Genomic DNA, 24,167 nt, shown 5'->3' with positions numbered 1-24,167 from the left:
TTCCATGAAAAGCATTTTTTATTGTACTGTTGCGTCACTGATTTATTTGTATTTTTTTTTTACATTTAGATCATTCCACTGCTGTATATCCCACTGTGACACACGTACAGTAAGTGCAGGCATTTTACCAAGGAGTCCAGGGGGAATGAGCTGCAATTAGCACTACCCCAGGTGGTTCAGACAGGGTTTAACTGTCTTGCTCAAAGGACCTCAAAGAGAGACTGACACAGGGCACCTGTGACCTTAAAGTCACATAATGGTGGCTCCGACTACAACACCACCCGCCTACCAAAAAGCACAAGCTCCAGTGTAGGAGACTAACCTGAGGTGGAGGAAGTCCTCCTGCACCGGGGGCACAGTCAGGTAACATGATTGTCCGTTTAGGCGTGCTGCACTGACAGGAGGGGGAGGGGTTAGACATGCTCCAGTTTCCATTGAGGAAGATGTCCGTGATGGACTGATCCACGGATGGAGTCATCCAATCAGAGCCACTAGAAGAACACGGCAACTTCCTAAGAGAAAATAATGGAGAAAGTATGAGTGTTTAATTGGTGATAACCACATCCGCTAAAGAACATATGCTCTTATCTTAACCACAGTTGTAACTGTTGTGTAGCATGGTAGCAGTAAAGCTTGATAAGAAGTGAAGAGAATAAAAGAGATGTTATATAATCTCTATATATTATAACAACATGAGTCACAAGTAATTTACTTTAAAGGCTGCTGGATAATACCCTTGAATTAAAAGATGTGTGGTCTGTGTTTGAAGAACTTAAGCACAGTAAGCCACTCACAGCATCTGTGATGCACAAGCACTTGTGAACCGTGAGGGCTCCGAGCTCAGCAATAATTCCATTTCATTTTAAGTTTAAAGAGGTTTTCATTATTCAACTTATTCTGATCAGGATGGTCGTTTGGTTTTCAAAGTCATGCAGAGCACTCATTTTTAAATGCTCTGGTTCACTTGGCTTTTTTACAGCTTGTTTTATTTCTGCAGCAGGATTTCTTGAACATGTGTGTGATTCCAAAGCTTAACACTTTATAAATACCATTTGGCATGAATGCATGTGTACACACTAATGCTATTCTTCTAGTTTCTTGTGTACTCAAAACAACTTACGGTATTGGGTCTCCATTCATGCAGCGAGTCCCAAAACCAGGCGTGTTCACCAAGGTTTCCACCACCCGAGTCACCTCCACATTATCTGGCCCATCATTACTGTAAATATTGGGAATATAATCAAAGCAAATCCACATTCATATACATACATTTTTAATTGAAGCTACAGTAAGTGTCCTGAAAAAAAAATGTACAGGTTTAATATAAAGTGACACTAGTCGTGGCTTATCAAAAATGCTGTGGCATTGATTGCCTCAAAGACCAATTTACATTTGAATTACCCATCTAGACTTTAAAATTGGATATACTAATCAGAGTCTTGGCGGTCAGGACCAATGATCGATTCAGTCATCTATTGTCATTCCATTAAATGATAGAGCACCATGGTGGAGTGTATCTTAAACAGCTGAATCGATTTACAGAATTACCTGCGCAGCCTTAAAAATAGTGAAAAAGCTTCATATTTGCAATCAGACATCTAATCTCAATAGAGAGGACAGCCAACAGTCAATAAGAGCTGAGTTTACAGTAAGGTGAAACAGAGCAAGCTGAGTCTGACTTTTAACCTCTACTTTTGGTTTGACTGGTGTCACATTGAACAACAAAGATATTTTGATATGTATGATATCAAACTGTATACTTGATATAGTGACTAGAAATACTGGTCTGGTCTGAGTGACAAAAATCTCTGAAATCTGTCATTATGTTTATAATACAATGAAACGTCACAACTGGTTAGTATTTCACACGCTTTATAATCTGTCTCCTGTCACAAATGATTAAAATTTTACAAGTTGTCTAATCTGTCTTCCACATTGGCAAAGCGCAGGAGTTTAGATGATCATTAATCTTAAACGTATCTTGACATCGAAGAAGGCCTGAGAGGAAATGAGACGTACACTAGGGGATCGGATGTGCTGCATTTCAAGTAAATGTTCGACAGCAATGCTGCATGCCACCAGTGTTATCTTAAGAGTGTGAGAGAAATCACTGAGTTTACCATCTTCTTTTAAAACAAGAATTCCCCAAACAGAATGGACTGCATCGTGTTCACTTTTTCTCTATAGCTTGAGCCCCGCTCTGTCTTGATTTGTATTCTTGTGCACGGCACGTACCGATATGAGCCTGTTCAAGATTTTGTGTACAGTATAGACTCTTCACAGCCTTTCATCATTATCTGAGTGTCCTGTACATATCTAATCCTTCTGTCTCAGTTAAACAATCTTCCCTTTCCAATTTCATTCTCATTACTAACCACACACACTCTGCCCTTTATCTTAAGCGTACCGGGGGAGTTAAAACACAGTGTTTCATAAAGACCATCGTGATGGCTTTCTGCCAGCAGTGGCCACAGCCAAGCCAACCATTTGGACTAATACAGTGTTCATTGTCTCATTTAGTGGCGTCTCCATGAAGGTCATACGGTCAATTCCTTGACCACCAGTGAGCACAATTGAAGTGGTCCGATTGTAAAAAAGGATTATGTGCAGCCATCTGTTTTGCAATTAACAATGGCTGGGTTACCACGTTATTCAAGGTAATAAAACTATTGGACAGTTTCAAAATGAAGACTTGTGCATATACACAGAAACAGTGGAACTAATGAATAGTTCATCTAGTCAAAATGAAACATCACAGCCTTAAGAACTAAGACAATATTAGAAGAAAGTCAAATGAAGGCTACATTATATTACAGGAATATGACACCAAAGAGTGAACTGTGTCTGGAGAGTAAATATTACATTTCATATTCAGATATTTAATTCCAACTGATTAAAAAAAAAAACATTACCGCCCCACGGTTGAATGCCTCAGCCAAACAAAATTCATATAGCCGTTCACACCCATGTCTGTCCAGATACATATAATATATGTGGTGAAGACTTTAAAGGACTTGAATAAAGGATTTAAAGAGTATTTCTTAAATGAAAGTTATTAATATATTTGTGATACATATGTATGATTCCAGTGAATATATATTTCGAAACTGATTAATGAAGGCTTATCATAGATTTACTGGCTAAATAGGTCTACATGTACTTCATAACTCTGTGAAGATGGATTCTTTTGAGGTCACGGTGCCTCTGGCCGACACAGAGGCATAACAAAATTAAAACAAAAACTAAAAATGCAGACATGAACTAATCCGCAATATTGTCATAGTTTTACATTACACACTGTTGAGCTGGGTTCAAATCCCCTTGAACTTAACTAAATTATATCAATCATTGTCTTCAATCAGGCTCAGCTAAAATGGATCATTGGCATTTATGATGTATATCGAGCTGCGATGCTCCTCTGGATGAACTTTTCAGATGAAAAGGCGCACTACTTTCAATCACACTGTCATCATCAAGCAGAGTGTTTTAAAGTCACTCAAGAGAGAAGACAATAATTAATAACTGGCCAGAGGGAATGTCAGAGAAATTAAGAACACTCCAGTTTGAAAAAGTATCACACTAGAACCGTTCCCAGGAATTCCAGAGAAAACTGGATGTGCAGTCTGAGTTTTGCCATTGGCGGAGAACTGTGTGACAAAGTCCGATGAGGAACCGGCTCTGAAATCCAATCCTTGTGAGCCAGGATTTTATTCCCACTTGTTGCATGCTGTATTGTGTTGAGATGAAGAACAGTAAAACTGAAGAAAAGTAACAGACAGAACAAGCTTCAAAGGACATAATTATCACAGTATCATGTAAAGTTGTCAGTCTTAAAACAGCTGGCAAGAGTTTGTCTACAATTAAATGGTCTGTAATGGATAGCTATGTCTCTTCTTGGGTGTTGCTAGATAAGGTTTTAGTGTGTCGGTAGGTTGCTAAGGTGTCCCTGCTAGTAGCGGTTCTTCTGGGTTTTTGGTAGTGTATGGCTGTTGCACTACTAGATGCTGCTACGTCGGCTCCATGCACACCATGTGCTGGTCATGGTGGAAGCAAAGAAAGTGGTTGAAGTAGTCAGAGCAAACAGGCTGGGTTTGAATGTTTCAGCACCATGGACAGACAGGCACAGACAGACTGAATTAGTGTGTTTCAGCACTGTGGAGAGAGACAAAGGACCGTATTTAAATACTTCAGTTGCATTGTTGGCATGGAAGCAGGGTAAAGGTCTGGATGGAAAGGATCATTTTTCAAGAACATAAAGTGCCGAAAAGCTTCGTTAATGCAATAAAGTTCCAAGAGTAGTGAATCCTTTCAAGATTCTAGCTTCAACTTCAAGGGCGGAAAAAAGTCATGCTTTATTAAAATGTTTGTGAATGGATCAAAGGTAAAAGCACCAGTGTCCTCAATGAGCTCCAAGTTGATATGCATATGTGATTCCAAGACTGTGAGAAGACTGGTCCAGAGAAAGAAGCAGCAAAAAAATAAGTAATCCCAGACAACAGTAGCGAGTTAGTTAGTTTTCAATGTAGGAATTGTAATTTCTGTAAGTATTATAACTCTGAATCAATGCATAAAAATATGTACCACCGTGTTAAATGCAAACAAAAGTAATGAATAATAAAATCATCAATCAAAGCTTTCTGTCTGGACTAGAATATATGATTTATATTAGATCCAATCAAACGAAAGTTTATAAATATGTCAACAGATACACAAGTAGCAACGCCTCGCTCTGACCAAGAGCTAAGATTGTATCTTAAATAAACCAGTTTCAGGTTACAGTTAATTGTGTCTTGACATCTTCAAAGTGAATTTCTACAAAGCACTGCCGGGGGAATGAAATACCTTCAGGGTGGATAAGCAACGACAGCTTCATGTCACAAGAACAGATTATGAATACAGCTTCGAGATTAGTTTGATGCTTTGGACAGATTTCGTAACCAGTGATGCATATTAGAATTCAATTGGCATTTTTACAGCACTTTTTGTTGTTACAGAGAAGATTTTATTATGATATTTTACGGTTACTGGTATGAATATGGAGAAATTTCACCAAAGAAAAAGAGAAAAAAAGTGACATATAAAGTAAATGCACACGCAAATATAGGGATATATGTTTCTTCCTTTGTTGTTTACAATAAAATGCTATACTTATTAAGGTAAGAATCTTTTAAAAGAAAGCAATTTACAGTGGTTTTCTTTGTATGCTATGTGTCCACATCCTCTGCAATAAGTCAAGTTTGTTCTCAGTGGGTGTTGACGTCCAACAAGGCCGCTTCCTGTCACAAGGCATGATTCTCAGTGACAGAATAGCAAGCTGCCGCCAACAAGGGGACAGTGTCCAGATTGATGACCTCAGCAATGCAAAAATCTCTTGGCAATCAAATGGCATGAGCAGTACTGTGGCGTCTTTTCCCTTTGATTTTATGTCTTTGAAGTTTAAAGCTTCTTACAGCCTATTGTTCATCTGCTCAGCCATGTTTGCTATTGTTGCTCTTGCTACTATAACTAACCAGTTGTTTTTCAAATCTTTCGCACACCCTCTGCTTCTGATAGTACACATCATCTGCTAGAGGATTCTTCCCTTGTTGCCTCTGGGTAATAGCAACAGTTTCATACAATGGGTATAAGCTTATTACTATATATAGCAACAGAGTAGTTATTAAATTAAATATATAATATCACAGATTTCAAACCTAAATTACAAATCTGCACTGAATTTGGTAAACTCAAACCTGACAAATCATTGACATAATATGGTTACCTGTAGAAGGTGGTTTGAGGCAGACCGTACATCCAGGGTTGCAGCTCCAGACTCGGGTATTCAGTGAACGGTGGGACGATGAGCGAGAAGATCAGAGACAGGCACACAAAAACAGCAGGCAAGACCACCTAGGAGGATGGAGACAAATTTGAAGACAAATTACCTCATTAAAGCATCCCTGTCACAACTCTGCTTAACTTAAGCAGCTTAAGACATGTATCCTGCTACAACTAAAGGAAAATGTTAGAGAAAACCAAAAGAAAGCAAGGCATTTCAGTGAAATTGTGGGTATTTTTCAGGGAAGTAATTGCTGAATAAATTGATTTCCATGATGTACACCTATACCAAAATGAACATCATTAAAAAGGACAGAGAACACAATGCAACGAACAAAATTGTTTTACATTAAAGGCATGTTAACTGCCACAACATTGAGCTCTCTGTACAGCACCATATACATCATTATAATGTAGAAACAGGCTCTGTTAATTTTATGACTAGTGTAATATTATAACACGCAATGCCACAATTAGAAGTGATAAAAATTATAGTAAAAAACTCCCCCATCATTATTATGTAGTCTGCATAGGATGTCTGTATGGGCGATACAGATGCATGTTAATATGTGTAAGCATGACAGCACAAGATTCAAATGCGAGATCAATTTCATCATACCCCCCTCCCCGAGCCCCCTCACTATCATTACATGCTGCAAAATGACTGATGCAATCAACAATAACGCGGGACCACTGCAATAACGTGTGCACATTAATATGCTCCCCAACAACTTGTTTGGGCTCTTCTGCACGCTTTATGAGTTTGATTAAACACTTCCAACGCCGCCACCATCATCTGGCCACTCAGATATAATTAGTTTCTCGCTATTCTCTTGTCTTTTGTGTTATTTAAAAAAAAAAAAAATCCAGACGCTGCCACACTCTCACCCCCCCCAACCTCCCACAACTCGTCTTTTCTCCATCATGTAATTTTCTTTTCATTTCATTGTTGGAGCTGACAAAAAGGTCAGTGGGAAAAATGCAAGATATCTTTAATGTTTAATCACTTGTAGGTTGGGGCGCGCTCGGCAGTCGGTGGGTGGTAGGGTGGGGGAGGTTTGCGTACACTTGATTAATTGCAGGACGCGCAATTTGCAAGGCCAATTCAAGATGCTACAATTGAAAATCCTGAATTTACTGCATGGAGCTATAGCTGTGGAAATGTGCTTGAGCGAAAGATAAAGAGCAGCAATGAGACTGAAAAGCTTAATGGCAGACCACAAAAAAGCAGTATTCCTTTTTTTTTCTCTCTCTCTCTCTCTCTCTCTCTCTCTCTCTCGACAGTAATTGCAGGTGACAGCTGGTACTTCTTCCATTGAGAGAGATCTGCAAAATACAGGGAGAAGTCATTATGCCCACAAAGCCGAAGCACTCCCATGAACAATGCATGAGTTTATCGCATTCTCAAGTTTGGTGGGGATTTAAAGAAGAGGATGGGATTATATGCAAACAGGGTATAAACACCAAAACACGATTAAGATGTGTTTTATTTCCTGCAAAGTCAAACGGCTCATTAAATTGAGTTTGTTTCTTCTACAAAACGTTTATGTCTACCCTATTTTATTTTGGAATAATAGTTTTATTGCTGCATCTTGCGTTAAAGTGGATAATAGCATCACCTTGGATATTTTTACTGGTGCGTTAATGTGGTGTTTTCTTTTCACAGCATTCAGATAAAATATAACAAATAGTTAGTAAACATACTTCCAGCAGTAAACAAAAATAATGCAGAGACTGTAGCAATAATTGGATATTCTGAATTACACAATATCCACCCTCTGCTGCTTAACGGTGAGATTGCCGCAGGTTGAAAGAAGAGGGTGTTGCAGTCAGTTTAAGCTCCAAGTTCCAGAAGCTTTCAACTCATCCACTGCAACATGACCAATAACTGCTTCTCCCTGACTCTGACATTGCCAAGACTCGCCTGTCCCCAACTTTCATTCCCATAAATCACTCCTTTTGTGTTACATGCCATAATCTCTTTTATATTCCCCTAACCGCTTGTATTCCAGGAGATTACCTCACCACACAATCATATCTGCTGACAATGGGAGCTGTTGACATGACGGAGGGAAAAAAAAGGAAAAGAAAAAAACCTTTAGCCAAATGAATAAAGAGGAAGAGGTAGGAGGTGCGCCCTTGCAGACAATGTGCACCCTTGTACGTACACACTTGCACACTTATCCCTCTATCCTGCTCTAAAGAGGGACGTCCAAGACTGACAGTGACTAATGGGGATTGGTACTGCAGCAAATTACAAGAAGAACCTGCACACCTCACAAAGGTGAAACATTGTTCTCTCTCTCTCTCTCTCTCTCTCTCTCTCTCTCTCTCTCTCTCTCTCTCTCTCACTCACACACTCACACACACACACACACACACACACACACACACACACACACAGCACACTCGATTGGATGTACTGCACTTCAGTGATCACTTGTGATTATTTCATGTCATAACTGATGGCATTACATGATATTTTCTATGAATCCAGACAGGGAGTGCGTGTGTCAACACAATTTAAGTCAGAACTCACTTTTTTAGAACTTGTGAAAAAAAAAAAATCATTAAAGTACCCTGCAAACTGCTACTTACCAAAATTGGTTTTGACTTGTTTAAATTATGTCTGTTTATTGGTTTTGACTTTTGAAATGATGTTTACGAGGAACCGAATAATATAGACGTACACTTAATAGGCTAATGGCAGTCTGTCATCTCTGTAATTGTTATGCGATCACATTTAATACACAGCTAACGAAACACATGATTAGCGCACGGTAAAATGAAGGAAAAACAAATCAAGGATGTCACTTTGCCTTTCTGGTGCCAATCACTGCGATCAGGTGAAACTGAAGGTAGGCAAAAACACCTTTCATCGACTGACTCTACACACAAATGTACTAACAGTTTCCTGACCACAACTTTGGATGAAAAAGCAAAGGTGAGACCTCATAAATCATCCCTGTTTGGGCTGAAACACTTCTGGTCCCAGTTATCGGCACTTTTCTGCTCACAGAAAGTGAATTATCAGAACTAAGCAGCAATAAACACTCTGTTTACACCATCTTCAGCCTTTGTGGTCCCTCCAATTCTCTCTGGTAGAACACATGGCTTCCTTTGGGAGGTAAAGATGATTGTTGTACGTGCATGTTGCTGACATGTTACATCATTCTGGGAGCTGCTCTTCAAATTCATCAAACTCTTTCCTTTTATATATACTGCCTTCTGTGTCGATTTCTTTCCCCACAACTTAAATTCCACAACTATTGACTCCATCAAGATAGATGACTTTTCCCTCCATAGCTCTCTCTATATATATGTCATTAACTGATTTTGAAAGCCAACATGTATTTCATACAATCCTACCTTGATCCTCCCACGCAACCCTCCTAGTATAACCCTTCAATTCATCAATATGATAGACGGAGGCCATTACCTGGGCAATGAGTCCCTTACGGCTCCTTCGGGCGTAGTGGAAGCGCTTGATAAAGAGCGCCAAGAACTGCCTCCTGATCAGCTTCCATCCGGTGATGACCGTGGATCCCTTCCCACTGACACTGGCGATCTTCTGCACGTCTGGAGTGGACATTAACCCACCGTGTTATTTATCATCTATGCATATGTAAAAGAGCTGCTGAGCACGCTTTCCAGCACTGCTAATGCGCTGATTAAATATAACTTAAGTGTTAAACCTGCCAGCTGCACTAGCTCATTCCTCTGTGAAGCACTTACTTTTTTTTTTAACATATGAATTTGGAAATTATATTTGGGGGTGGCTCAGTAGGGAAAAGGTGATAAACAAGGGCTTTGCAGACACCTCACACTCTCCAAGAATAGCGCACTATATTTTCACAGTAGTCATTAAGATAATTTGGATTGAAAGGTATTTTCATGATGAAACATATTCTGAGTTTCTTTCGTAAGGGCAAAATTGAAAAAAGGTGAACAGACAGCTCAGATAATGTTGTATGGATTTGAAGGAAATTCTGTTTGAAAATGACTTTTACTGAAGAAAGGGCTCTTGTTTATGCCCCCTTTTCAATACGGCCACTGAGGTGAAACAGTCAAATTGAAGCAAAACCAAATGAAGTGAATAAATACAGCACCTACCTTCAACTTTGCTTGTGAACCTTTCCTTCAATTCTGCATGAGAAACAGAAGGAAACAAGTTTCAAGCAGGAATAATAGTTTTTTTTTTTTTTTTACCATTTGAAATAACACCCATAAATATTAGTAATCAGTCAACTTTCTGCATTGTTAAACTCACAAACGTTTAATTGGGCTTCCTTCATTAAAAAAATAAATGTATGATAAATTTGGAGAGACTTGCCACTCATTTCAGAGACGTGTTCTGTTTTAATGTGGACGCTGCCGATGCTGTTCCGCTTGGATGCGCGGGAGCTTCTTTTGCAGTCTCTCACCAACAGCTCCTTTGTTGCTGTGGGAATACAAATAAGATATGTTGTTTTGGCCTGACCCAATTTAGGGTTATAAATAACAATAAGAATAGCTACCTGCCCTGCAAGGCACCATATTATTCCCTGTAAAAGCAGAAACCCAGGTGTTTTAGGAACGTGAGGGAATCAGATTTTGAGATTAAACTGAAAAGTGAAGTTGTTTGATGAGAGATGCAAACAAAAGGGCAGCAATAAGAGAGTCGCATTATCCACTGAGGTTAGTCAATGAGAAATAAGAATTGGTTAGAAAAACACAATATCATTTTATATAAGAATACATACGATGTGAGTTTACAGGGGTAAGACAAGCACCAAGTCACTACTGCAAACACAAAGGTGACACATATTGTCTTACACCAGCTGTTAACTTTCAACATGAGACTGTTGCTATTAGCATTTTAAATCCTTTTTCTTCCGTTTTTTTTTTTTTTTTTTTTGTTTTTGTTCTATTTGACCAATGTACCTGCAGTGTGGACATGAGCCAGGGTTAGTTGTCTCAAATATCAATAAACTGCAGATTTTTTCATACTTCTTTTACAGCTGACAAATGGCACTACCTAGCATCATTTCTAAATGCTGAACTACCTTGTGTGACAGATTCTGTCTCCAAGGAATCTAAATGTAAAGTGCAGAATTGAGAGGTTAATTATTTTTTCTTACTGTAGGGTGTTACTAAGGTGTCAATAGCTATGTCAGCAATGGTGATAATGATGAGTGGTTCCCAAAAGATGTTATCTAGTATGCTGTTTAACCCCCTAAAATGTGTAAGCATGCATAAATATTGTCACCTTACTTGGTATTTCTGCATCCACTCCCGTATCTTCTGCCACTTTAAGAAATATCTGTGAAATGAACAAACTATATATGAATAAAGTATGTTATGAGAGCTACAGTGTGTTTGCTGTCGCCCTTATAAGCTTGCACACAAGCAGGGTAAATTCAGACTAATGAAGTGCAGTGGATGAGTGTTAACTAAACTGTACACAGATTTGATGCAGATGCCAGTTATCCCTATCAAGTTTCTGCCTAGAATCCGATCGAGGGGGGGGTACATCCACAGAGACCCTAACCTCTACTTGAGCACCTGCCAATTGGCCTCTCTTAGAGAAGTGCCCTCCTTGACTTCATTTATTAATTCAGGCCATATGTCAAAATAAATAAATCTCCATATTTGTGAAATATTTCCAAGTGACCTTCGCTTATTTCGTTCTGCTGTGCATGTTGAGCCCCTGTTTCAACAGCTGCCCTCTAAAAAGTCTCTGCACACTTTGGGGGAAAGCCTGCAAAATTCATAATTTGTACTGAATGTGATTTTATGTGGTGAATTATATCAGCCAAAAACACATAAAATAGAACTACCGACATCGTAAAAACACTCACAAATACAGGTACTACTTATAATATGAGTGAATTTGAAACATCCAGCAGGACTTGTTTATTAGTGTCGTATATATAAAATCATACCGTATTTCAATTGAAGTGTAGTTGGACTTCAAAAGAAAAAAATGGATGGATGAAATAACCTTGTTGTGTCAGAATTTTAGAAATTCAAAAGGAATTATTTACATTGCCTGCAGGCCACGAGTGTCTGATTCATGTCTGGTTTACACGAAGAGCATTAACCAACAGTCACTCAACTTTATGATCCAGACTAGTCTGGAAGCAAACATACTTTGTGAATCATTTATTTTGTGTTTTTATTATCTATTGTCCTATATGTATTATTATAACAATCACAATACTATTACTACTATTAGTGATAGTAGTACACTGGGTGAATGCTTACGGAGAAAATTATCGGTTAAAGTCCTGCAACTGCAAGTAAAATGGTAATGAGTAATGGCTTTTTCAAAAATATGTCATAATGCTAATGCTGTTCAGTATGTCTGACCAAACGTGGTTTTACAGAATTCGAGAAACTTCACAAACAGGAACTGTATGTACATTTTGAAATTATTTAGGGAAATGACCTTCCTTTCCTTTTAAATCTCACTGTCCTGTGAAAGCCATGTTTCTCAGCTTTATGTAAGCTTATAAATACACGTTTTCTGCTTCATGACAATCCATTTTTCACTAATCTGAGAGGTTTCAGAGTGATTAATTAATTTATCTTCATCCTCAAGGTCTTTGTCGATGAGAGCAAGAACAAATAATCTATGACATGAACAGTTGACATGTACATTGTGCAAAATGTACATATTGTAGTTGCTACGGAGTTTGTCTGGTTGAAAAGTATTGAACATGACATAACATGTCTCAATTTACTGTTCACCCAAAATCAATTATAAATTGTGCACAATTGTCAAGCATGTGGATTTTAAAGACTGTGTGTAACATATTTATAAAGCCTCTAGATGCTGTGTGTGACATTCATTCAAAAGTGAAGCAACCTTGAAGCAAAATAATCCTTGGCATCCTAACTATCCTAGCCTAAGTGAAAAAACAAACTTGGCAATGAGACAGAAATTGAAGGGGGAAAAAAACATATAGTTTTAAAGTTATTGGCTACAATGTAAAGTTGCTTGTGATAATGATACCATCTTAGTAATTTGTTTCCCGAGTTGTGAGAGGGATTTAAAAGCTGTCCACCAAAATTCTGACTGCTTACTTACAGACTCTGAGAAGCAGAAAAAGTCTAAAAGTAGTCGAGGAGGGAAGAGGAGGGAAAAAAGCATTGTGTCAAGTGTAATTGCAGCAATAACAAAAGCAAAAGAAGAAAAGAAAGAAAAGAAACTCAGGGACAACTTTGTCTGTGTATGTAGGCTGTCTCTCTATGTGTGTACATGCTTTTATCTCTCTAGCTAGGTTGTCAATCCCACGCTCAGTGTACCTCTTCCAGCGTGGTGTCAGAGATGCCGTAGCTGGTCAGGCCGAGGTCAGCCATGGCCAGGTCGAGCTCTTTGAAGAGCAGGGCAAAGGTCCCATTTCTGGCTCCACTATAAGGCAGTATGTAGGTGATCTCCTGACCGATGCTCTCCAAGAAGACCGCCTCGGGGATGTGGTGCCGCACAAGTTGACCCACAGCTGTCAAATCTGACGGACAGACAGCCGCAAAAAAAATGTATCAACAACAAACTCCAAAAGATGGTGAAACTGCGAGCACAAAAAACAACAGACATTTGTGGAAAATACATAACTCTGTCCTTCCTTTTATGTCTCCTTCGTCCTTTTCGGTGAAGATGTTTGTTTGTGTGATATAACGGACAGAGAATTCAAGAGCAACCACCGCTATTGGCTGCAAAAGAATACAGTATATAAATGACGAAGGCTTTAACCCAAACTTGTGTCTAAACTTGACTTAAAAATCTTTCAAAGTGAAATGGTGAAAAACGGCAGCGTAATATATTGAGATCTCAACATACCTGATGCTGTGACCTTTAAACATACTGAAACAGATCAGTGGACATAATTCTCCTGCCTCATCCATTCTGAAGCTGGGTCTTAGTGAGAATCAATCAGGACAGTGTTGCAGAACGCACCGCATCCATTATTGATCCAGAACCTCTCATACATAATTACTGCAGCTTAACAACCAGCGGCTTGGTGCTTTATGAAGAAGTAAATGGATCAGCTTCACACATCAGACTGAATTATTTGTGAAAATGTGTGTGTGTGTTTCTGTCTGTGAGGTAATAAAGAGGAATGTGCTGTCACTTCTGGAAATATGATTACTTTTATGGCTTTTCATATCATATATTTAACCATCGTGTGTATAATTATTTTGAAGGTATGCGCAGGTTTGATTGATGTCCCATGCATAATAAACTGGAGCCTGCTTGAGAGTTTTCTTCTGATCATGTCTTGCACAAGTACTTTTGTTTACATGATCAAGGCTAAGAATGATCAAAACAAATCAGCAGCATCATATGTTTTAGTCATATCTGTTCAGTTTATGATCCAGAAAAACTAAGGCAGGGTCGAGGAAACCAAAGTAAAATTCCACAAGTCGAGGAGAGCTGTATATATAATTTCCCGTAGGTTTCAATGTGAGAAAACCCTTTCAAAACATTTTTTTCTCAATGCCATGATGTATTGTTTTTATTAAAATTATAGCTGCTTCAAGCTGGTAATTATTAGGATGTATGATAGGAAAATAATGATAAAAATGTTAAAGTTGGTTTAGAATAGAAGGGTGGATTGTATATGAAGATTTATGCTTAACATTTATGTTTTCTGTACATTAAGTAAGCTAACACAAAATTAAGATAATGATTTCTTTTTATTGTGTGCTTGATAAATGAGTAATGGAATTTTTGTGATTGTTGTTGTTAGGTTTGTGTGTTTTCTGTATATGACGTGATGTTGTGATGTTGAAAAAGTTTACTACATTAGGAAATGCTTTTCTGGTTTAGTCAGGCATAGGATGGGTTGCTTTACTCTGTCTCATCATAATGAAAAACCCTCTCAAATGTAACAAATACTAGTTTACAGAACATGTTATTGAATTTGAAGGACAAACCTTCAGCTATCAATTATGGAATTGACTGTTTGGGCTTGATGCTTCTAGTGAAGACCACCAATCTCTGGAAGTGTGGGCAACAGCCACTACAGACGGTCCTTCTCAGGGATGTTCTATCAGCAGTGCTGAGGAGCGAGCTCAACTAATGAGATAACATAAATTTTGCAGGGCATTTTTCAGAATTTCAGAAATATTATATTCAAATACACCACCATAGATGTATGCTCATGCTCATCACTTTCCATATTGTCTCCTAGTTTTTCTGCACTCATAAAGCTCTCCTAACCCTTTTCTCTGTCACTAAAAACTCTTCATACTTTCCCATTTATACCGACCATTTGAGAAGGGCATTAAAGTGCACTCCACCAGTAGTTAGAACATTTCAACAGCATCTCGGGGCTGCAGCTACTTTACTACTCCTGTGGTGTCTGTTGGTGTGTTATTGAAAAGGTAAAAAGAAAAATCTATAAGCTAATGGATGTCCAGCACACTTGGACTATACTATTTTGAGAGGTTTTATGGTTATTGTTTTGGATATGTTCCCAGACTGTTTGAAGAAAGCTGACATGGCTCTGAGCTTCAGTACCTAACTTGGTGAGTGTTATGGTAACTTACAAATTTTACCAGAGGTTTTATTTGGGCCGGAATAGGTCATGAAAGAATTTTCAGTATTGGTTAAAATATGCACACAAATATTCACAGAATTTATAACTCAAAACCAACTATGTAACATTTTCATATAGCATACGTTTACATGTTACGTCAGGTGCTAATCCTAAAACACTGCTGGCAGTAACAGAGATAAAATTTCTACCTGAGGGATCATTGTTGCTCCAGGTTTGGCTGCCGATGCCATCATCCAAGCTGCTCCTCCTCGAAGGACAGTCTTTCTCCTGTTAATCAGAATTGGATTAGAAAGACCTTATCATGCCTTAGCACTTAGCACAACTCCTCTTACAATAATGGAATAATGGAAGCCATCCACAAGTTTCTATTTAATTGCTCTAAATACAACTCTATGCATGAGACGACAGGTAATGTGGTAAACCTGTAATGTAACATGAAGTCACAATCTTTTCAGTCTGAGACCTTGTACAGAGATTATATTTTCAAGGTTGAATAAACCTCACTGCATTTGGGCAGAACTTGATGACATTTATTAAATGGAGTTTAATCACACTGAATGAGATCAGGACGCTCAAACTTTGTCCAGCTCTGTTTCTGAGTTATATCGCCTGTGTAATTGCAAAATCTTCCACAGAATTACAAAGTCGTCATGTTGGAAAGGGGGCACTATTCTACCTCGCCCACAAAGGTGTTTGCATGTTTATTTATTTATTTCAAACAAATGACTCTGCTCACCTCAAAGAGCCTGCAGACTAATGGTAATTGCTCTAGCCCTGCTGGCATCAGTGCATCTTGTTCATTTGCTCCTATTGATTAAAACTAAGTGTGCGAGGCACCATTGGCGAGCAAAAGCGAGAATCACCCCTCTCCCCGGTGACAATTAGTATCATCCAGCACGTAGGCATTTGCCAATTCTCATGCTGGGAGAGACTAAACACAGATCATTATAGGGGGAGGGCGGCAAGAGAGAAAGAGAGCACTCAGGAAAGTCAGAAGGGGCCATGTTCAATAATAGACTAGAAGGAGGTTACTGTTGTGGCAAAGGGGCTTGCAGCTGAAGCTCTTTTCTTGATACATGAAGTCAAAAAGAGTGATCCCCTTCCAGTTATTCTAATAAGGATAAAAAAATGGATAATTGCATAATTGCATGTCCTAATCAATACAATTTGTAGTTATCTAAAGATAATGAGCTCACACTGCCAATGTTGTCTCTCAAAAGCCATGTGCACTAGTAAAATAACCTTAAGGATACCAAAACAATGTTTTTATAACAAGCTATTTTCTTCCATTTAGCTAAAGAAGTCCAACTTCTCTCTTGTTAAATCCTAATAATAAAAACAAACAGGAGCTGTATAATAATAAATACATGCCTAAATAAAATACATTACTCAGTGCTCATTTTGGTTGAGTCAAGTTGAGTGTCTTATTTTAAAACAGACTAATAAAGTAACTGAGCCCATATGGCCAACAATGGAATACAAATCCAGGCAAAGAGCTGCTCTGTAATGAACAAAAAAGCAGAATATGAGCGGACAGCTTTAAATCAGCTCATTGCAGAAAAGGGGCATATACGCTAAAGCATTTCTTGTAAAATTAAGGTTCAAAAGCTAATCCATAGCCAGACACCACGTACGCTTTATATTCGTACCTCTTTGGCCTGACTGTGTATGATACCGTTACGCTGAGCCGTCATCTTTTCAGTCCCATCTCGGACCAGAGTGAGGTAGTAGCCGCTGCCGAAACATTTCTTTAGGAAGAGTGAGGAGCCACAGCAACGCATCTTGCCATGGGAGATGATGGCAATGCGATCGCCTAAGATGTCGGCCTCATCCATGTGGTGTGTAGACAGAATGATGGTGCGACCTGAGGCGAGACAGAAAGAGAAACTCAATCGATGGTATCTGATTGGCGACAGTTAAGAGTGTGTGCTTGGTTTTTGAGGTAGTTTGTGTGTCAGTCATAGACAGTTTGTCTGAAGTAAAGAATAAAAGCACTAGAAATGATAAAATAAATGGCACTTCTGAAGCCTTTTTCCCTTTAGACCTTGTTTGTTTTGACAACTGTCGTTATGAAAGAGACGCATGACAAGAAAAGATGCCACAGATCAAAAAGTGTTCAAATCAAGCCAATATCACAATCTGTCTCTGCACTTATCTCCTTATTGCCGATTCCACTGTGTTTTCTACCCGTGCTTATCCTCATGGCAACAAAGCAAACTCTAGAGGAGTGTGTGGGTGTGAATGAGGGACAAAATTTAAATTATGATAAAGGCCACCCTAAGCCTACTTTCTAGCGTTTCTGTGAGACCAAATTTTATTTCAGCTCTCCCTTTTGTGCTACGAGTCCTTTGATTCGAGAGACATCAAACTGAGCGCAACTGCAATGACAACTACAGCATGCATCGCAAGGTTATTCACAGGTGTTCTAATCCTTTCATGTCATGCTGCATCAGATAGCACATATTAATTATCACATACCCCATAAATCAGAAAAGGGACTAGATCTGTAATGAAGTCACATGGTCACACCCCTGCAGTCGGCATTAAAGCAGTATCACAAAGTACTGGGTAACTTTTGATCCAGTCCTGTTTTAAAGCAGAACACATTTAACCCCATGCCTTTGCTTTTAGGTGACAAAGGAAGAAACCTGCTTAGAAGTCAGTTACTTTGAAAATACTGTGCTAGCTCAAGAGAATACATTTTTTTCTTTTACAATTAGCAAGGCAAAAAGTATTCAGTAAATTGGATTTTTATTTTTTTTAGCCATGCTAGTGGCTTAACTTTTCCTCTAGCGCCATTATCAGGTCAAAATGTCAATTTGTTCTATAGTTTGGTTGCAAAACCAAAGAAAACTCAATCAGCCTCAATTGTATTTTGTGGTTTATGCTACTGTTAGCAAATGTTAGCATGCTAACATACCAAACATTGTACCTGCTTAAAGGATAGCTTCACAGTTTTTCAAGTCTGCCTTAAAACAATAGTCACGTGCCCATATGTATATTTATTTTGCTTGCTCTAATCATTCATCCTGTCCACACTGGATCTAGGTTGTGCAAAAATATATTCCAAAGTGTATTTGAAGCTAATATGAGGCTTTAACATCAGTTAGCCTTCTGACATTAGCATTTAGCTCAAAGCGCTGCTATGCCTCTCAGTGCCGATAGCATGGCTGTAGCTGTAACTCCCGACAGAGATGTGTCCCATATCAAGCGTACTGATCTCTGAACATGGCGAGGAGATGCACTCGCAGTAAGTAGCTGACCCTATGAAGTTTTCACCCTTTCTTCACTGAATTTGCTGGAGTTTATTGTAAAAGGTCAGGTGCTCTGCTGAGCTTGGCGCCGTTTTTGCACTGAGCTAGTTAAATCTGTATCCTCGCAGGTCACATTATCCCAGGGACAAGGACACACTCAGAGGTCATTAACTGCAGCCCAATGCAGTCATTTTGCTTGGCCAACTATTTCCGCTCTGCCTCCCCTCACCCCCCTCTTTTTTGTGCCCTGCCACCAGCTGAGCTGCTAAATCTCTCCCTTCTTAGTTAAGTATTGCTGCCTTATGCTATGCCAAGCAAGTCTGGATCCCTCTATATAAAAACTCCAACAAAATGCCCAAGTTGAATGAATGCCCACAACGCAGTCAATTTAACATATGGGAGAAAAAGCTATGCTTATGAAGAGGGGGTGGGTGAGGGGTGGGTTGAGGAGATTGCTGGAGGTTTAGTTTGACTGAGCCAGCTCATTTTGTATGGGATGCTTAAATTCAGATGATTTTCCTGTGGATCTGTTGTGGTTTATAAGGAAGCAAAAAAAAAAAGGAATCAAATCGCACTGCATCATTCGTGAGTTGGGAGCAAAATAAATGTGTTTGGACTGCAGATGGCCCACAAAGGTATCCTGATTTATAGTGTGTTGTGGTGCATTACAGCACAAAGTGATACATCAAATGGAGTTGGGTGTGTTCAGGTAAATTGGTAGTACTCGCACTACGTACAGCAAAGTGAGGCTGAAAATCCGGTTTCTGTTATTTAGCTCCTTCCCTGTAAATCAAGTTGATAGAAATGGATTTCACAGTGGTTGAGTAGGGCTGGACAGATATTATGTACATCGGCAGTCAGATGAATTATTGGACAAAACTGTATTACCTGCTGTTTATGGCAATCAGTTCAGCCATTAGCTATACACTCTTATCATTTGGAGGGTGGTTGTGGGGGGGGGGGCTGGAACCGATCCCAGCTGACAACCGTTCACGAGCAGACAACCATTCACTCTCACACCTACGTGCAATGTAGAGTCGCCAGTTAACCTAATCTGCATGTCTTTGGACTGTGGGAGGAAACCGGAGCACCCAGAGAAATCCCACTCAGGCCCAAGGAGAACATGCAAACTCCACACAGGAAGGCTACAGGAAGGTCCACAAGTTCGAACCGAGAACCTTCTTGCTGTGAGGGGACAGTGCTAACCTACTTCCACAGAGTTAAAAGAAACCGATGGGTCTGCTGTTTCGATTAAAGGTGTAACAAAAACGAACAGAAGAAAAAAACATTTTTTGAATCGCGCTTGGATGTAGTCTGAATTTTGGCACAATTGAGAGTCAGATACTGTGGTTATTGCAAGGAATCTCTGACCATTTGCTGAAGGCCACACAGGTTGAAATATTTTTTTTGTGTGAGTTTTGTGTTAAATGTTAGATTATATTGCAAATAATATACTGGAAAGTTAGCTTGCTTCTGTCTTTCCCTACACTGTCTGCAACATATATTAAGAAAGAGGTTTGATTTGAACACATTTGCATTTTAACCCTAAAAATCTTCAGAATGGCTTTTTTTCGATGGCACGAAAACGACTCAAATAAGATCACATAAAAGAAACAGAGGCTAATGCATTTTTATGCCATTTGCACCGCAACATTGGCTTCAACCCTACATTAATTTGTATTCCTGGGAAAAAAGCATTATGTATGGTGGTTCAATTTTTCACAACTGCCAGGAAAACTCTAAAAATGTATGCAACTGCAATCAGAGTCTACAATATAAAGAGTTGCTACAAACATCCAACTTCATTTTGTCAGTGTGTTCAAGGGAAGTCTTAGAGGAAAGACTTGTAATAATATATTCCATATGCTAATAATTGAAACTAAATAATAATTATAATGGATAGTAAAATGAATACAGTATGGATGTCCTATAAATAACCTTCCATTCTAATCAGAAACTATATAACTCTTAATTTATGTTTCATATACTTCAGAGGTGTTTAACAAGGCACAGGAATGAAGAACAACTATATTAACATTTAGAGTTCTAAAAATATGAATGGCTTCTCACATTTTCTTTGCACCCCTTGTTTCTCAGAAACTGAATCACCTGCCTACATGTGACAGGTCTAATCTCAGAATAAATGCAGCATTCATGGTGTCAGTATTAAAATGCAGCATGTAAGATGCTCAATACTATAATATGTTGCTATAATAAGCTGCTCTAATGTACTGTTTATGGTATTTTGGTAGAGCTGGCTTATGTTATTTAACTATGTAACTACTACTTAAGCCTAACAACTTACTTCAGGGATGCTAATGTTTTGACTTCCAAACTTCCTACATGACTGCTGATACAAGCCCTTATAATGAGACATTCATTAAGTCAGAGGGAGAAATCCTTGGATAACGAGTTTCATTAGCTATCTGATCTAAATATATTAGGCTGTCTTACCATGTGCAATTATGTATAAAATGTATAATATAGAATTTTATATTTGTGTGGCAGTAAACTTAAAGCTATGTAATGTAAAAATAAAAGAGAACAAAGAACAAAGTTTTTCAGGGCACCAAAACAAAAAAATATCAATTACAATCAATAATAAAGGTAATATAAAATGATGCTGTCGCAGCAAAAACACACAAGGTTGAAGGCACAAGGCTAAATATATGAAATCCATTACATGGATATAATCCTCAAGGCACATTTTATAACATAACGAGTAGGGTAATTTAATAGTAATCAACTTCCAGTAATGGATAAATATTAAAAATTCATAATTTGCTAATTTTTTACTTTAAATCTTCACCTTCCATGGTCATTTTCTAATGACACATGACAAAGAAGACATTAAAAGTCACCTATAATGAAAAGATGTAAGGATGTAGTCATGCCACCATATTAGGATTTTGATGAGGATTCGCAATTAATTGAAATACATATGAAGCATACTCATCTATATGTACACTGAGGGTTTAATTTAACCTATTAGCACATATACACTATGTCCGTGTTTCTTTGAGCAGTTTTAAGACCAAATAACCCCCTCCTGAATTTAATCAAAACAATATCCACTTAAGGCATTCTTGTCACCCTGTCTATGCGGAAAAAACCTGCACACTTAATTAGCTGCGAAGAACCACGATATTAAGTCCAATTTCAGCCTTCAGCTTTTTCATACAAATAGACTGCCAGTAGCCCTTTTCGGCTTAATGACAAACCTTAGTAACACTGTGGTGCAAATAAGACTGGAGAGGCACAAAACACGACTCATTCAACCAGCCAGAATGTGGGCGTTCTCATTATAACAGAGTTATCTCCGCCACCCAATTGGAGTGAAAGGACTTGATTAGAGAGAGAGAAGCTAATGACACAGTGAGGGCGGAATGTCACTCAATGCACATTAAACATTTAGACATCTGTTGAAAGACTGTGTTACTATAATGCCCATGTCCTGCTTACAGCCACTAGCAACCACAGAGTATATAAGGCCAGGGAGTGACAAGCTGACTGATATGGCAGACAATTAGGGACTCTGTTAAATAGCAATGTCAATTAAAGCGTCTTGGATTCACTTGTCTTCACTTCCATTTCAATCTGTTCCAGTGCAAATTAAAATTCCTCTACACCCACAATTGAGTGTCAGAGAGAGCAAGGAAAAGAAAAACTACTTTAGATGGTTCATTACCTTAACAGCTCTCATACTGGATAGATTTGAACCACGTCAGTTAAAAGTTACCTTGAGCTCAGTTTTGGAAAGTTTCTCAGCTTGAAACAGATCAAACATGGGCTCTGTGCTTTCCAGTCAATTCTACAAACATGCTTCAAAGTTTTTAGCAGAGCCTTGGTTCTTACCACTGATCCCTTACCTTGTTTGTACTTCAACAGCAGTTCCCAGATACCCCTGCGGGCATAGGGGTCCACTCCTGCTGTAGGTTCATCTAGGATGACGATTTTTGAGCCGCCGACAAATGCTATAGCCACAGACAGCTTTCTCTGCATCCCACCTAGAAGACAAAACAATCTGCATCAGCTACAGATATCTCAGTGGTCATGGACATGTGCTCTTATGACAAAAAATGTAAAAATAAAATGCAGCTGACATGAAATGGATCCGAATCTTTGTCCCGGAGAGTAGACATTCTGATTGTAATCGGTGAAAAATCGCCCACAACCATCCGTCAATATTAGGTTTCAGATGTAAAATGGACACAATATTCGGAAGTGATTATGGAATAAATGTGTCGAGATGTACCTCTCCTGGTTGTATTGTCTTTTGCAAGGTGCAAAATGATTGATGGCAGGGAAGTAGATACACCCTACTCAGGTGATTCCAGTCTCCACTCTCATAGCGAGCTCTTCAAAATGCATCCAATGTAGTGCTAATGTAGTGGAAATGTCAGCATAGATCAACCTTGAAAGTCATATTTCAGTGATTTTGCTCACAAGCAATCTGTGACTGGGGACAATTTATCAAGCAGGACTTGCTCATGCCCCCCAGAAAATGAATTACAACCTGTGACACACAGGTACAGTGCATGTGTACGTCAAGACAGCCGCATGCATATGTGCTGGCAGAGGAATGGCATAATAGGGCAGCTTTATCCTGAATAGAAAGGATAATCTACGGATGATATTCCTTCCCAGGGGAAATGAATGCCGAGCACAGACACTGATGCACACATCAAAAACTAAATTTACATCTCCGCATAATTTCAACTCCGAGATGCGCACATCCAAAGCATGTCAACATATGCACATACAGACACACCTGACAGGTTCTTAGCGAGATCCTTCCGCTTATGTGGTAAACCAACATCCTTAATCATCTGGTCCATCTCAATTTTCACTTCATCGCGGCTGAGTCCTTTCAGCCTGGCGTAGAAATAGATGTGTTCCTCCACTGTCAGCCTGCAAAGGTGGAAGTGATATCACAACGGTCAATATGATTGATATGCGAGGAGGCATGGGTGACCACTTATTCATATGTAAGCATTTGAAATATCCAAAATGTCACATTGACACATTGTACAAGATGATGCCGCTTTTTCTGTGAACTGACGTAAAGAAAAGTCTTGAATTTCTTCCAAACACAATATGTCTTCATCTATGTTTGCATGAATATTTTAACACTACTCAATATAGATGCTTTGACTGTCTGGGATTAATATTTATGAAGGTAATTTGCAGGTGCTCAACCGTAATTATGATGTAGGACTGTCGAGTTGCAGGTAATCAGCTTGTGGAGAGAGAGAAATAGAGGGGAATCTAAAGGTGAAATTAAAAAAACGGAATAATGGTCGGGAATGATGCTATTATGAGAAATTTAGTGGATGGAGTGAACAAAGTTCATATCATTTTTTAAAAGAAAAAGAGAAAGGGATAATGACGTGTTGCTGTGAAACATAAGCCGAGACTGAGCCCTCATTACACATATGATTAAATTGCACTGTAATGATGTTTTTTTCTTTCTTTCTTTCTTTCTTGCTGTTTTTTTTTTTTTTTAAACACACCTGAGGCAAAACATGATTATACCAATGACCAGGTGAGA

The 24,167-nt window shown here is 38.8% G+C and overlaps 1 protein-coding gene across 3 annotated transcripts in view; it reads right to left on the bottom strand.

Moving 5' to 3' along the window:
• LOC127379635 (phospholipid-transporting ATPase ABCA1-like) overlaps nucleotides 1-24,167 on the bottom strand; it is a 144,655-nt gene that overhangs the window by 64,198 nt on the left and 56,290 nt on the right. For all 3 annotated transcript variants that reach the window (XM_051429503.1, XM_051429504.1, XM_051429505.1), the window contains 12 exons: nucleotides 23,388-23,527; nucleotides 22,486-22,623; nucleotides 17,012-17,226; nucleotides 15,551-15,629; nucleotides 13,108-13,310; nucleotides 11,071-11,119; nucleotides 10,151-10,258; nucleotides 9,931-9,963; nucleotides 9,257-9,396; nucleotides 5,762-5,889; nucleotides 1,121-1,219; nucleotides 323-512 (listed from right to left, as the gene is read on the bottom strand). In XM_051429503.1, the coding sequence (XP_051285463.1) occupies nucleotides 323-512; nucleotides 1,121-1,219; nucleotides 5,762-5,889; nucleotides 9,257-9,396; nucleotides 9,931-9,963; nucleotides 10,151-10,258; nucleotides 11,071-11,119; nucleotides 13,108-13,310; nucleotides 15,551-15,629; nucleotides 17,012-17,226; nucleotides 22,486-22,623; nucleotides 23,388-23,527 (1,522 nt within the window). The remainder of the gene's footprint in view (nucleotides 1-322; nucleotides 513-1,120; nucleotides 1,220-5,761; nucleotides 5,890-9,256; nucleotides 9,397-9,930; nucleotides 9,964-10,150; nucleotides 10,259-11,070; nucleotides 11,120-13,107; nucleotides 13,311-15,550; nucleotides 15,630-17,011; nucleotides 17,227-22,485; nucleotides 22,624-23,387; nucleotides 23,528-24,167) is intronic.

The sequence above is a fragment of the Dicentrarchus labrax genome, unplaced genomic scaffold (genome assembly GCF_905237075.1).
Source record: "Dicentrarchus labrax unplaced genomic scaffold, dlabrax2021, whole genome shotgun sequence".
NCBI classification, from domain to species: domain Eukaryota; kingdom Metazoa; phylum Chordata; class Actinopteri; family Moronidae; genus Dicentrarchus; species Dicentrarchus labrax.
Note: the sequence above shows the minus strand (reverse complement) of the source record. Positions and strands in the feature narration are given on the sequence as shown.